This window comes from Micropterus salmoides, unplaced genomic scaffold (genome assembly GCF_014851395.1).
Source record: "Micropterus salmoides isolate LMB-PRFRI ecotype aquatic unplaced genomic scaffold, ASM1485139v1 Ms_hic_scaffold_11, whole genome shotgun sequence".
NCBI lineage: Eukaryota > Metazoa > Chordata > Actinopteri > Centrarchiformes > Centrarchidae > Micropterus > Micropterus salmoides.
Genome location: NW_024040152.1, coordinates 28,921,266 through 28,937,768, shown reverse-complemented (window position 1 = coordinate 28,937,768; position 16,503 = coordinate 28,921,266). Strand labels below are relative to the sequence as shown.

The window sequence follows — 16,503 nt, the reverse complement described above, 5'->3', positions numbered from 1 at the left end:
TTGTACTTATCCATTTTAGGTAGCCAAATCAAGAAATTAAACTAAAGTATATACTTGGTCACACTGATGTGTGAGTTTCGGTTTTAATATGTTCATCAAAAGACAATAACTCCAGAAGAAGAATCTTCATACTGAATCTTGAACATTATTTACCACAATGGTGGAAAATACCAGGACTGATTAGCGCTTTAAGATACAGATTTAATATTAATAGCACTTGTGTTAAAGGACAAGTGAGGTAACACAGGACTACTACTTAATTAATGCATAACATTGTTAGTTAATGACCTAATTAGCATAACCAGATATATTTAATGCGATAGTGATTAAGGCCACCATTACATTAAATAGCTCAAGTGGCTTTTCTTGGTGTTTGCCTTCTGGTGATTCTGCCACTGAGCAGTATCAACATGGTTTGTAAAATCTTGTCGCATCTGCTAAGCCATCTCATGGATCTGTTACTCAAACATGCCTTCCTGGATTTCATTGTCTTACTGCTACGTGAAAGAACACGACCCTTGTGTTGTTTTAATGCAGGGCTGTTTTCACTAAGAGAGTCTAGGGTGTTCTTTTGACTTCCTACAGTAGTGGTTTAAGACACATACCATTCTGGCATGGAACCTCTGTTTCATGTGTCATGTTACATGTATCAGTCATATTAAACCAAAAATCAGTTATTACAACAGAGCAACACTGAAATTAGTGTGAATGCATCTTTAAATGTGTATTAGGGAGCTTTCAAGATTACAGTTCCTTGTAATCACTTCATTTTTGGTGACTTCTAACACACATTGATTACTAAATAAAAACACTTTTTCCTCCCGTCATGTTGCATAAGCACATTTGGAACTTGAGCCAAATAATAATATGTTTAGGTGTCTTATTCATTACTAGGATCCATGTCAATCGATGCCTTAGCAGTCTTCTGCATTCAGCTCTTGTCGGCTGTGTTTTGCTCCAACTCTTCACAGCTTTCACAGCTTTCACAAACCCCCCACTCCCCGCGCGAATGACCTTGAACTTCAGCAGCGCACCTCAACCCCGCACACCCGTCTGCCTAATGCTATTATGCTGGGCCCTACATGCTAAAAGTCATTGGTGGTGATAGTGGCTGATTAGATTGTGTCCATTGATCGCACGGCGTGCTGTTGGGACGAGGACGGTGTGGGCTACAGCTCCTGCCTCTCCTCCTCAGACGCACTGACACTTTGAGACAGAGGAGATGGAGCCCCATGCAGGGCAGCAGATTGAGTTATTGATCAGCTCTCTCCTCCTCCTGTCTGTCTCTCTCTCTCTCTGCTGCTCCGAGAGACCCCGTCATCAGGATAATGAATTTCATTTATTGCAGATTAACGGCATAAGGTCTGTATGGTAATAATGGCAGAAATTAGCTCTTTGTCACCCCCTCTGGATTTCCAAGAGGAGGGGTTGGGGAGAATGAAGGTTGTTACGGCCCTGTTACTCAGTCTGAGGGCTGTGATTTTAACAAGAAGGAACTGAAAGCGAGAGAGTGCGTGAAAATGAAAGATTTGAGGGAGAATTAAGGAGAGACTTATGAGGACTGCAATTTCAGCATCACTGAAGTGGCGGAGAGTTCTGATGCAAGAAAGTCAGGATTGATGGAGCGGAGTGAAGGTGAATTTAGAGAGGAAAAGAACACTGAATAGCAGGCTGTGAAAAGGAGAGGGCAAAGAGGGAAAGATGAGAGCGGATGATTCAAAAGAGATGTAAAGAGATGGCGAAGTAGGAGTGGTAAAGTGGAGAACAGAGCGTAAGATAGGCAGTGGTCATACAGTCACCAGGCAGCGACGCCGCTTAAGGGTCAGCCATTGTGTCTCCAGCACCCAGATTGGGGTGGTAAAGAATGAATAATGAGGCTTGATTACAGTCCATGAGATGGCACATTGTTCAGAATCAATCCTCCAGGCAATTACAGGCAGTACAAACAGCACCCATCAGCCTCAGCCCGGACAGAGCGGGAAGCGATTGTGTCAGAGGACAACATCATCTTCGTCAATGACTTATTGCCTCCTCATGTCGTAGCCATTACCTCTTCCTCTGCTCCAGCAGCATAATTCAGCCGCCCACGTGAAAGCCTCTAGTTCACATGTGTGTGAGGATCTAAGGATGCTTGTCCTTCGCATATACACAAATACATACAGTATGTAATAGTGTGCATGTTCCCTTCTTCTTTCAGGTATGGATTTGGATTGTTGGATGCAGGGCTGATGGTGCAGCAGGCCGCACACTTCAACACTGTTCCTCCACAGAGGAAGTGCACGCAAGAAATCACACTCCATCCTACCAGGTATAAAAAAGCTTTTATTTTCCTGCGTCATCAACTACATACTATATGTTTGTGTAACCGCCATAGCTGCTGATGTTCTATTTTTATTGCTTTCACTGATTTTTGTTGCTTATGTACTGTCATTTTTGTCTCTAAGGTTTTCCTTGTTGTATTACATTACTTTACCTGCATCAACAAAACAGCCTCCCTTCATCTCATCTTCATCCATACTGTCACTGCTTTGTGTGTGTCTACATATTTATAGGAGAAGAGGCATGTGTATGAGTTTCTATTAAGCATGTGAGAAAGGTGTTCGGCTACTGACTGACATGCAATGATTTCATTGGTTAGGATCCTTTCTCCAGGAGGCATTGTCAGTGTGAACATCCAATCAGAGGCTTGCCGTGGTAGGACTAACGAGATCAACACTCTGGAACACGTTCAGGTCAGAGGGCAGTTTTAAAACACACTCAGGTGGCATGAACACGCAGTATATTGGCATGAACACGCAGTATATTGACAATCTGTATTTTTTCCAGGAATAACTTTTATATAAAAACATGTAGAAAAATATCTACCCAAAGATGATCTTGAAGAAATAGTTAGACTTTTTGGGAAATATGCTAATTTGTGTTTTACCTAGATATAGATGAGAAGATCAATATCACTATTTTATTTGTCTGTTAAATATAAAGCTAAAGTTGGTTAGCTTAGCTTAGCATAAAGACTGGAAACAGCTAGCCTGGCTCTCTACAAAGGTAGCAAAATCCACCTGCCAGCATCTCTAAAGCTCACTAATTAACATGTTATATCTTGTTTGTTTAAACCGTATAAAAGGAAGTCACTGCTCCCAGCCAACAAATAGTCTTATAACTCCTGACTGTGATTTTACAGGGTTTGCAGTCTTTATGCTAAGCTAAGCTACCTGCCTGTAGTTTCATATTTAAAGGAAAGATGTGAGAGCAGCATCGATCTTTCCCTTTCCCTGTCGAACTTTCCCTTTAAATCATTGGGAACAGTTTTCACCTACATTATACATAGAAATTTTTCTTGTGTACTTGTGGTTCTGCTGTAAATCGGCTCTTACAGCATTTCCCTGTTTCCTGTTGACCTTGAGATTACACACATCAAGAAGAAGTGTATTGAAATTTAACTTCTGCCAGCAAGCAGTAAAGCTTTAACGTTTCATACAAATTGTTTTCAGGGTTTCTGTGTCATGTGTTCTGTCTGAGAATAGAACAGATAAAACAGCATTACAGTGATGTGGAATGAGTTGGCTGTGTCATTTGCAGAAAATGGCAAAACTGTGTCTTCGTGAGTACAGGCACATACATGCAAATGTGTTTATGTTTGTGTCAGCAGGCATACCTAATGTACGTGTCTGTGTACGTGCAAATTTTCGTTTGTGTGTCTTATCTATGTGCGCGCGCGTGTGTGTGTGTACTTGTGAAATAGCAAGGAGAGAGAGCGGGAGTGTGTCAGCATGTAAATTGAAAAGGCTTCATCTTTGCGGTTCTGCTCTCTGGCAGAAAGCGTGGGTCAGGCCATCGCTGCGAGGTGTGATTGATGGACGTGTTGCCGTGGTAACGCTCTGTAAACAGGAGCGGGCTGTCAGTCTTTTTGCAGCTTGGCGGCTCTCTCTGCGATGTGCCATTGTCACACCAGATGTGCTGCTTGTGAGGAACAGGGACAGGGAGAGTGTTTACTGGGTGGGAATCAGAGGGGGGTGCATGTGCTTATTTAAATCATTTAGCTAATATTCCCCTCAGCCATTTTTGTTACTGTGTCTTCTCTGTCTACCTTGCAGTATTTTCAAAATTACTCCAATTGGCCTAATCATCCACGTATCATCTCAGATATTGATGACGATCACAGCAATCCCACACTTTTGATTGTGAGCAGATTTTATAGAAGTGGCCTTGCTTCACATTTCAAGATATTGTTCAACATTTTTGGGAATTTTTGCATGTTTGCACAGAGTAAGATGAAAATATGTATACCATGCTCATATCTGAACGCTAAATATTAAGCTACACAAGCAACTAGTTGGAAACAGGGGGGTAACATCTAACCAGGCTCTCTCCCTCTAAAGGTAATCAAATCTGCCTACCAGCACCTCTAAATGAATTTTCAAATATAACAGAGCCAGGCTAGCTTTCATAGTCTTTATGCTATGCTAAGCTAAGCGGCTGCTGGATCTAACTTCATATTTAGCATCCAGACATGAGAGCGATATTGATTTTCTCTCAACAAGAAAGAAGTGTACGAATAAGTGTATTTCCCAAATGCCAAACTATTGTGTTTTAAGTTAAACATTTAAGTATGAAAAAGAAAGATCAGTCCTTATTTCAGTTAGTTCTGTCACACTCACCCACTTCCTCTCTTGTTTTTACTATTTCTCTGTTCCTCCATCAGTCTCCTTGTTCACACCTTCTTTTTTTTCTTTCTTGCCACCTGTCTCTCACCAGGTGAGGGTGAGCATCAGCGCTGTGTGTCGCGGTGACCTCTCCATAAGCCTGGAGTCTCCAGCCGGCACTCTGTCGCTGCTGTTGGACACGCGGCCCAATGACGCCTCTACTGCTGGCATGAAAAACTGGACCCTGATGACGGTGCACTGCTGGGGAGAGCTTCCCCGAGGCCTCTGGACCCTCCAGGTGAGAGAGAAAATGTACTTTCACTGCTGCCATCGCTTGTGCAGCTTTTTGCTGGTAGTTTTCCATTTTTAGCCACACTAGCGGCGCCTTAGCTAAACTTTAGTTGCATTTTGTAATCAGTGCTAATTAGCAAATGTTAGCATGCTAAACTAGGATGGTGAACATGCTAAATAGTTTACACCTGTTAAACATCACCATATTAGTGTTGTCATTGTTAGCATGTACTGCGCTGCTGTGCCCAAGTATAGCCTCACAGAGCTATTAGTGAGGTATTAGATTTTGTTTCGCCTGTTTCACACTTATGTTACTCTCAGTTCTACAAAAGGTAGAAATAACACTAAAAACTAATTCAGCGATGTTGTTTTGCCTGTAAATCATTCGAGATGGCCTCCAAGATTATTAACTTTATTAGAATAGCTCAAACTTTGATATAACTTTGAATCCATGAAGAATTTATATTTTTGTCTGCAAAAGTCCACTGCATCTCTCAAGCGATGACTAACTCAACGAGCCTACAAAATACCCCTCCAAAAAATCTTGGTGAAGCTTATATACTAATTTTCACACACTTTTCTGGGAACCCTATTTCACATACCTTCTCTCATGATATAGAAATGATTTGCTCCGCTTCACATTGTCCTCTTCCAGTAGCTGCGGCGTATAGAAGTTTAAAAATAGCCCAGCCCAGTACAGCTCAGCTCAGCTCAGCTTGGTTCAGTTCATTTTGCCATAGCAATGTGAATCATCCTCTACTTTCATCTCCGAGTTTCAGCCAAGCATGGCAATCTTCATTTTCCTCCCTGCGCTCTTTTCTTTTTTTTCTTTTTTTCTCTCTCATAGATGTGCTGATGTTTGATATGGAGGAAGGAGCTAAAATGGAAGGGAAATTAAGACTGGAAGGTTAAGTAACCTTGGCCGGGTTTGACAGACACAATACTGCTAACGTCTGATTAGAATCCATACTCACAGACAGTAGCGAGCTGAGGTCATTTACTGTATATACATGTGGGTGGTAGCAGTAGATGTGGTGGTGGGGGTGGGTGATGTGTGTGTATGTGTGTGCAAATAGGCATCAGTCCTTGTAAACAGTTGGAGGTTTATAGAGAAAAAGCCATGAAGATGAAAGACAACCACCCCCTGTCCTCTATCACCTACCTCTTCCTGCAAATACGCACACTCTTTCTCTCTATCTCGCTGTCTCTGTGTCCCTCCCACGTCCTCGTGCAGATTTACTGTCCCCTCTGTGACCAATTACCAAGGCCCAGTGTGTCGCAGAGACGGGAGAGGAAACACCGTGAAGCCGAGCCACATAACAACGCCGCTGCTCATTACCGGAGGGCCGAGGCGAGTCGCCGTGATGCTCGCAACACAAATTAACGCTCGCAATCTTACGTGCCGCATGCCTTAGCGCAACGCTAATCAGCACATACACACACACACACACACACACACTGATTGTTTTTAGTCTGGATGCCAACGTTAGCTCAGATTGGAGAGAAACACATATGCACACAATCACAAACACGGGGCAGTGAAAAAAGGAGTGTTACAACACTTGAAGTCAACACAAGGAGGAACAGAGGGAGAGAAAAAACACACACACCTAGAACAGAAACTTATATCCAACACACCCTAACTGGCTTTTGAATTATATACATTAAAATATCTCTGTTACAGACAGTGATGATTAAATATCATGGTTCACCCAAAGTTTAAGTCAACTAATTGTCCCAATAAAAGGTCTATTTAATCACCATGCAAGTACAGTAATTTGACATATCTCGGTTGCTGGGACAAATTCTCTTTAGATATGTTTTTATTTGATGGTTTTGAACATTTTTCGTGCTGCTACAAAAATACAAATAGCCTCTGAGAAGCAGCCATGCCAATTAAATCTTGAAATGATACATAGAGAGACAGAGGACATACAGGACTAATAGAAAAGACAGAAGGAGGGGTTGTGTGGAGTGAGTGGAGGGTGAACTATAAAATGGAGGCTCTGGGAAGAGACTTTAACTGGACTATCTACTGGATCAGTGTTTAGAAACTAGAGGGCAGCAGGAGTGGGGGGGTGGGGGGTGGAGAGTCTATATTGATTTGTCATGATGACAATTGTCAAAGAGCGCTGTGGTGCTGCTGGAATAAAAGTGGGACTGAAGTGAAAAGGGAGTGAGTCCTATGGCTCGAGGCTCGGCTGACCTTCCAGCGCTGCGAAGGAGACGAGACCGCAGGGCTGGAATCGCTCTCTCTCTCTCTGTCTTCACATATCGGCTCTCCCCTGTGCTCGCTCTACCGCCATCTGTGATGCCTCAGCTCAACTCAGTGCTTTCACTGTTTATCAGAGACAATATTTCAGGCAGTATTGCACAATGGAGAATATGCTTATTCCAGAAAGCCAACAGCGCACAATTAATCATATCATTTCAAAAGAATTATATATCATCATTAATATCTATGATAACCATTAAGGATAGCTCATAAGCAGATAAAAAGTGTATCAGATGTTATTTCGACCCTGTTTGTCCTTGATCTTTCTTCATCGTCCCTCTCTCGCTCTCTCTCTCTCTCTTTCACACACACACACTCATACACAAACACACATACTTACATTCTGTCTGGACGTCTCGCTCTCATCTTCTCTATTTAAAGCATTTCTGTCCTCTTGCAGTGCTAAGAGGTTACATTGTAAATATGACAGTTAAGCCTAGTATACCATATTTATAGTTGGTACTGGGTTAGTTTAAAGGGTCAGTTCACCATATTCCAAAAAGGCACATTTTGTCATTTCTGATGGTATTTATCCATGCCAATATCTTTAGTTGCATTTGTCCAGGTTTTAAGATCTCTGTCTCACAAAACAATGGAGGTGAATGGGATTTAGTTTGGGGTGCTAACTGCATTGAAAAATTTGCTTCGAGAAATTCAGCATCAGTGTCCACATTACTCTGTCTAATTCACAGAACACACTGTGAGCAGGTTTCAGCAGAATTATCTTCTGCAGTGATTAATAATGCAGTGATTACTCTTTTAATTGGTATCTATGACAATGACTGGCAGCATGTCTGCATTATTGTGCTCTATTTTGAGAGGAACATACTCACATTCACAAATACAGAAAAACACAAACAGAAAAACACACACACATCACTCACCCTTCTACCCCACTTGGCCCCATGCTGCCATGTCCACAGGGAGTGTGTGTGTGTGTGTGTGTGTAGCAGGGTGGCAGCGGTCTTTGAGCAGAGACATCTCTGATTCCCAGAGGACTTTGAGACTCAAGCTGACTGTGACTAGTGTTGCTGTAGGAGTATAATGGCACTATTTAGCCTGCAGCACTGTGGCTGTACACACACACAAACACACTAACACAAAGTGCCGTCCTTGCTGGCTATGACTGACAGATCATATATTTACCATCATCATCCCCAGTGCTTCTCCTGGAGTCACTCCTGCTAATCTTGTCTCAACCAACAGATTACACAAACCAAACACATACAGTGACAAACTGATAATGGAGTAACCAGCAGATAATGTTCAAACGATGGAGTTCGATCAGTGCATGCAGCCAACAGAAAATATTGATACTGGCCAGTCAGTGTCTTCCACCTTGATGGATATGATGATGTTTGTGTTGTGTCATATTTACTGCTTTTAGGGCCATGTAAACACATGTTTTATCATTTATTGGTCGTTATGTTCAACACTTGTGCTGTAACATGACTTACTAATTCCAAGTGGAACATCATTACAAAGCTTTGTCCATTGTTTCTAATCCAAGCTGAAATTGAAGCGACTGGAAATAAGGAAAATGGAATTCAGCCCTAAATATGGTATTTTAAAGGGGTGATTTTAGTTTGGATTTCTAAATGCCTATTTTATTACTTTTGCATTACTTATAACAAGGAGAAGTACCACTCACCACTGCTAAACAAGTGTAAAAACATCTCCACACTTTACTGTAACAGCGCATACAGTAACTACACAAGCTCGAAATCGAGTTTGGCAGACACACTGCCAAAGACTTGGTAGTTGCCACAGTGGAAACAAACTCACACGCACATTTTCACAAATGTGTAATTGCAGCCACAAACACACACACGCTCTCACTCTGGCCCAAGGTGGATTTCTAGAGGTGCATATATTTGCATATATCTGCATGTTTAATGAGTTTTGGGAGATCAAGCGATCCATGCGGCCCTTTGTGGGTATTTCTTTCCTTTGTGTGTGTGTGTGTGTGTGTGTGTGTATGGAGGGGGAGTAGGTCTCCATGTAAATATCACCCACTGTGTGTTGGCACCCATCACAGATGGTCGGGGGCGAGGGCACCCTGTGGGCACAGGATACCTATTTCTGTTTGTCTGCGTGCTTTGTGTGAGACTGGGAGGCAGAGAGAGTGTGACTCTGTGTCTGCACACTCCTGTTTGTGTGTGCCTGTATGTGTATAGTTTGTACTGTATATGGATTGTATGTGTCATTTGCTATGGGCACTTTTGCAGTGTGTTCTGGCGTATGTGTTTGTCTCTACGTGTTCATTTTTGTGTAGTTGCATCCGTGTGTGTGCACACTGTGATATCGTACGTATCTGTAGGTTTCACCTCAGAGTGTACTGTGAAGTGTGTGTGTGTGCGTGTCTGCAACTTAAACGTTAGTGTTCATGCAACCATGTGTGTGTTTGTTCAGTTGTTTGTGTTTAAGCATGCCGCAGCGTGTGCTTGCCTGAGTGTGTGCGCGTGTGTGTGTCTCCCAGCATGCAGTATGGCCGTGATGGCCCTGTTTTGGATGATTGATGTGTTGGAGGGAGCAGCGAGGAGCTCAGGTTGGGCCAGCGCCTCAGTCTGACACACTGCTGCTTCCCTGCTGCTTTACATATGTAGACGCAGCAAGACTCCTCCTCCCCTCCCATCTGACGCTGCCTCCCGCTCCAGCACAGCCAACACTCACAGGTTCCTTCTTAGGGCTTTATTTGAAGCTTCTGTTTATTCCATGAAAGTAAACTGAGTACTGTGCGCTGAACAATTTACCCTGATACTCATCCAGTGGAACCACAGTTCTCTGTATATATTGTCCCATAGTCAGGCCATAAAGGAGTCTGGTAGGTGAAGGACTGTGTTCTAATTAAACAATGAACGAAACGAAACAAACGATTTCACACATGTACGTTTGTGTAATTATTATTGTTGGTCCTTTAACCACGGATTGCAATGGCCTACATGCTTTTCCACCCTCACAAAAATGACATTTTAGTGAGAACACAAAGGATTTGTTGTTTCAATAATATGTACAGATATCGAATATCAGCTCAAAATTTCAATTTTGGCAGCTGCAGTGCAGAGATATCAGTTAACATATATCAGCTGAAAAGTAGAAATTGCAATAATTTTTATTAATTACAATAAAAGTTCAAGACAATGTGCAGTATTAACCTAATTACACTGTAATAATGTATTAAATTGTTTAAATAATGTCAGAAAATTAAAAAAATTTGATGGTTTATTTTTTTTTTTAGGGTATGTAAACACATTTTCTCTCATATCAAATATGTTTAAATCGTTGGGTTTTTTTGCAAAGAGCTATGTACAAAGGCAGGTCAGGTATGTCATTAAGCAAACTATCATAGCAAATATATGTTTTCGTTCTTTGAAAGTTCTTAAATGTTAGATTATTTATTATATAGATGATGTAAAATTGTGGAAATTTCAACCTGAATAGACAGATAGGAATCAGATATGATAAGCAAATTCAATACTGTCTTCATATTTAATAAAATGCAGTTGAACCCAACCAGGAAAGCACAAAGTTATGGATTTTACTATGATGGCTGAATAAGCTGATGTTTAGAGTGAGCCATAGGCCTTTTTCTTGAAAGAAGTTTTTACACAAAAAGCACAGGATAGAAATAATGATGGCTGAATTCCATTTAGCTGCTTCCGTGTCAGGGTCCTGCTGTTGGTATGCTGATTTACTGTTGTGGCTTACTACAACAGAGCTATCGTTGTCATTAGTAACACCTGTGCTTTCCTTACTATGATAAGTCACCATGGCTGAACAGGACAGACAGAGCAGTGTGTGCAGCACTTTGCACAAATGAGAGACACTTTCGAGATTCAGGAAACCAACTTTATTGGTATTGTCTCAAACATCAGCCTCCTGTCTCCTGTACAACTGCCGTGTATCTTTGTCCCGTCTTTCCCTCTCTGTTTGCCTCTCTCTGTATCACTATGTTTTCCTGAACTACTTTCTCTTTTTAGACTCATCCTCTATTTCTTGGTTTCACTTTCCTTTCCCTGACACTCACCCGTTTCGATATCCTGCCATCTCTCACCCATCACTAATCCCCCCACCTCTCTTTTTGTCTTCTCTCTCTGTAGTTTCTCTCTCTGGCTTTGAAATCCTTCCCCTCTCCCCTCAGTTCCTTTGCTTCTACTAATCCTTTCACTTTCTTTGTCTCTCTTTTTCTCTTTCCTTTATGCTCTGGTTTTGTCTCTGCTTGTAGCTCTCACACTTTTGGTTCCACTGTAGTTAAACATCATGTCAGTAGCACACTACTACTACTTGTTTCTTCTTCGTATTTGGTTATTGATTGGCAACTGGTGCCAAATTTATATAAAGATAAAGTGCACCTAGAGTATGGCTGACATCCTCACTAAACATGACAACATGATATTTTGCTGCTACATAAAATGATACTATATACTATGATCCAGTATTTATGGATTTTGTGGACCCTTGTGTCAGGAGAGTAAAGTTATGTGAAGAATTAACTTCAGCTCAATTAGAGACAGTCAGACAACTCACAATATTTGACTCATGAGGTTTCCAAGCGACAGCCATGGAGAGCCATGTTGACCCAGTAGAAAGGCATGCTGGGAAGCATGCGAGGCGTATCGATCCACCTTTAGCATCCAGCTGTTTGTTTACCAACAACAAATCAATGCAGCGCTCAACTGGGGGCCGCTATGGCTGGCCTCTGGTCTGCTGGGAGCACTCACACTCACACATATATATATAGAATACACACACTCACACAAGCAGGCCAGGCAGCAGCTCTGGCAAATGTAGGGAGTTTAAATTGAGTGGTCTGTCTTTGACCTGCACTGGAATAAGGTGAGTATTTTGGGGGGGGCTTGTTGAATGACAAGTATGTTTTGTTTTTTTTTACTCATGCCACAAGCCTAACTCAAGTCTACGTCAAGTGACTCCAATGATCCAGCTACATGATATGAACCACAGGAGGTCACATTGGGCACAACAGTTGCTTGTTTTATCCAAGCAGGAACCTGCGGGTCTGAAAAGTGAAGTCAATGTGGATTCTTTCTAATGGCCAGCAGGGGGCGACTCCACTGGTTGCAAAGAAAAATTCTGATTGTATAGAGGTCTATGACAAAATTACCCTACCTCTCACTTGATTTATTACCCCTGTAAACACTTTCCTAATGAGTTTATGATCTCAATCAATAGTATTCAAAGTCTTTTTCAATACAGCATGATGTTCATTCAGTAAATGATGGTCCCATTTAGAGGAAAATAAACGATAAAGCAGGGTGTGCTTTAGGGTGTGGCTGCCTTTGTGATTGACAAGTTGCTACCATGGCAACCCGTGAGGCATAACAATACATATCCTTCCCCAGGTTCCCCCTCTCATCCAAATATGGTCATGTGACGCATCATAGTAGAAGAAAAATAATGCAGTATCACTTTGTCCTGACAGAAAATGTTCTGTTTTGTTAAAAAATTTGGCTCCTCTCTCCTAGTTTGACAACTTCTGTGACAACAGCAGCTCTTCCATGCACAACTGTAAATATAAGTGAACAACACATGATGTTGTCAGTCCCTGGCACCTCCTCTCTTATTTCCTGTGTACAAAGCTAAGATATGTTTGTTTGTTTTATTACTTTAATTTTTATACACATACAGATACATACATTATATATTATGAACCAATGCCACATAACACAGTATTTATAGCTGAAGGTAGTTTGCAATGCTTGTCCCCAGGTGGGCATAGAAAAGTAAGCTCCAGATGTTGATCCCCTGAACGGACGCAGACGGAGACATCCAAATGAGCATTTACAAAAGAGCACTCTACAATTCCCCAAAGATGCAACCCGAGTTACTGAGCCAGAAACTCTGAGAGGTACCGTCACTGAGCATCTGAGGGGCCTAGTTATTTAGGTATTTATTCATGAGTTTAATGTTAGCAAATTTACTAAAAAGATCAAAACTTTAGTAGTTTCTTAAGAGTGGCTGTGAAATTGTACGGCTTCCTATCCAACATTTTTATTGCACAATAATGTAACATTTCAAAAGGCTTGATTGTTGCAGAAACTGCTTGTGCCCAAGAAGTTGCACAATACCTTAAATGTGAAAAGAACATGGCATGCATAAAAGTATTTGCAGCATAAAACGGTCTCTAATGAGTCCAAATGTAAGTTTGCTTTAGGTCAGCATTGGTCAGGGTCCAACGTACAATATCGTCTGCTGTGTCGCAGGAATTTATGATCGACTAATCTTACACAGTGACCCATTAATAAAGATATTGCATTGTATTTTATTGTATTGTATTGAATAGTGTGTATTTTGATCTGGTCATGAAGTATTCCGTGTTTTTCTAAAATCACTGCCGTCAGTTTTCCTACACATCCCTCCACTTCTGTTATGTGCGCGTGTGTCAGCGCTTTACCACAGTTTCCTAAGAACTCTTTACAGCAGTGGTCGGCCATATGCAGCACGCGGGCCAGCAATAATATCTGGCCCATGGCCAGATTGCTTTGATAGCAGAAAAATAAAAAATAAATAAATTGATAGCGGCTAGTGCTGAAATACATCTCAGTCATGACAGCAACAGGTACTCACATAATTACTTCCTCTTAAATGAAATAATGAAAATAAAAGCACGAGAACATTTTTTGCAGCAATGTTGAGTTTATTGAGAGCTTTTACTTTGAAAGGTTTTGAAGGACATTCGAAAGAAGTCTCTAGCTTGCTTGACACACCTCTGAAAAAGCTGCCAGTAAATGTGTGATTAGATTCCCCTGAATTTGCTCAGGGAAATGCCGGGACACGCACACACACTGCAGCACATGCTTTATTGTGAGCATGTGCAAAAATGTCCTTATAGGCTAATCAATTTCTTTAACAAGGGAGAAAAAAAGTCAGCTAGGTTTTGGGATCAATCATACAGCCCCCTCAACAGGAGTCCCGCACTCTACCGACTGAGCTAAAACTGCACACGAGTAGGCTTTGGGTTTGAAATAATTTGACTATGTTCTGGCCCGCCATTTAATGGCTTGAAAATAATTTGGCCCGATGGCAGACTTATTTACCGACCCCTGCTTTACAGGTTAGGACAGCTCTCAAGCTTTCCTGAAGGAACAGCATTGTTTTTTCTTGTTAGGAGGGTCCATAACACCTTTGTTATAACAGACTTTGTTATCATTGACTACATTAACCAAATAATAACATCTTGTCTTTTGTGTTAATTCCCCACTTTCTCCCCATGAATTCCATCTACACAAGTAGATTTGGATGTTTTATGCATATTAGATGCAGAAAGAAAGTTTCCCACATTAAGAGTTTTATTTGTTGGTGAAATAATGACCTTGCTGATGTGTTTGTTTCCAGGTGATTGACCACAAAGGCACAGTGAGGAGCTGTACAAGGCCGAATGTCGAGGAGGCATCCGGAGCCTTGCTCAGCGTTACACTCATCCTCTACGGCACCTACCACCCACATAGGACCACGCGCGGTATGTGAGAGTGTCAGCCGTTCGCATTACTTTGAACACATGCAAACTAAGGTGAGGATGGAGGCAGTGTTACTGTAGAGGTTTGACAAATGCTCTGAGTGTAGTTTTGAAAAACAACACCCACTGAGAGCCAGATGAATCAATGCATCAGTTAATTAAAAGCAGAAAATGAAGAAATAAATGTGAAGTAAAGTAGTAATTTAACTATAAAATTTCAAAGAGAAGTTTAAAATCCTATCCTTACAGCTCCAAGTTTTCCACAGGTGCAGCGCAAATATTTGCTAACCCTCCACTCCCACCACCACCTGCCCCCCACCTGCCATCTCTTTGGCTGAGGCAGTGTAGTCAGAAGAAGTCAGTCGGGCCACTGACCACAGGGACTGTGATGTGTAATTACAGCATGACCCTTGGCTGCCCCCCACCCCCCAGTGTGTGTCAGCTCTCCTCGCTGCCTGCGACCTCCACACACACACAAACCATACACACACACACATCATTAGCCACACCGGCACGAAGCCACAGCACCGTCCTCCGTGTCCCTGTCGGGGGTTCTAGGGTTGTTAGAATCGCCGAGGCATGCTGGGAGAGAGACGTTGAACTAGACTTTCCTGTTGATCTCTGTCAACGGGGGTTCCCAACAGTGAAAGAGGTCCTGCAATATCAGGAACTTTTGAAAGATAGTCAGGGGAAGTCAAGGACCTTAACAAATTTACTGTTCAATTCAAGGAATATTACACATGGATTTATTTATTTTATAACTTTCCTTATCTGCATTAGAACTTAATTTTTTTTAAACAGACTACAAGGACGCAAGGAAGAATGTTTTGGGGGCATGAAAGTAGTCTCCAGCTCTGAAAATCTAGAAAGTGATGGAATAGTGGTAGAATTTCACCTTAAGGCCACACTGTGGGATCCCTTTTTATCTGTGTGTGTGTGTGTGTGTGTGTGTGTGTGTGTGTCTTGCTCTGTTACTCTCTCGTCTCTTTCTGTCAAGATGCTGATCTCTCTGTTGAGAAATCAATGGCTCTCCCCCTCCTCCTCTCCCTCTCTCTCCATCCATCCATGTATCTCTCTCCGTGATCCTGGATCTAACCCAAGTTCAAGCTGTTAGTCAATCTGCTGTCCACACACACACACACACACACACACACACTACTCATTCACAGGTTCGTACAGTGTTACTATTCCACAATCTTTTACCCAATGATATCATTCAGTAGTAGTTAGCCCGCTCTGAACTTCACCCATAGTCATGACTTTATCATTATAATATCCAGACAAGCTCCTGTTATGCTGTGTGAAGAATATATTTGAATGCTATTCGGAGATGTTCGTGTTAACATATATGTTAAAGAAGTTTGAAATTTTGGGAAATACGCTTATTTGCTTTTTTACTTGAGGACATTGATGTCAGTCATGTCTGTAAACTAAATATGTAGCTAAAGTCAAAGGGTGATTAGCTTAGCAAAAATTAGAGCAGGTGATTAAATAAAGAAGATAAGATGTATTAATTAAAGAGCTTTAGAAGTGCTGGGAGGCTGGCTTTTTTACTTTTAGACAGACATACGCCAGCTGTTGTGCCAAGCTAAACTAACCGTTGCTCAACTTTAGCTTCATATTAACATATGAATATGAGAGTGGTCAATCTTCTAATCTACCTCTTGGCAATACAATGAATGTGCGTTCATTTGTCTTCTCCTATTATGAGATTAAACATTGTGTTGGTGGCGATGGGACAGTGGGAGACCAGGGGTTCAGTTCCCACAGCGACACATCCACCAATGTGTCCCTGAGCAAGACACTTAGCCCCAGGTGCT

At 41.7% G+C, this 16,503-nt stretch overlaps 1 protein-coding gene across 1 annotated transcript in view; it reads left to right on the top strand.

Moving 5' to 3' along the window:
- The window catches only part of LOC119898035 (proprotein convertase subtilisin/kexin type 4-like), a 184,962-nt gene that overhangs the window by 155,691 nt on the left and 12,768 nt on the right, over window positions 1-16,503 (top strand). Inside the window, exons 14-17 of the mRNA XM_038712145.1 lie at window positions 2,198-2,308; window positions 2,639-2,732; window positions 4,756-4,941; window positions 14,563-14,686. Of these exons, the coding sequence (XP_038568073.1) occupies window positions 2,198-2,308; window positions 2,639-2,732; window positions 4,756-4,941; window positions 14,563-14,686 (515 nt within the window). The remainder of the gene's footprint in view (window positions 1-2,197; window positions 2,309-2,638; window positions 2,733-4,755; window positions 4,942-14,562; window positions 14,687-16,503) is intronic.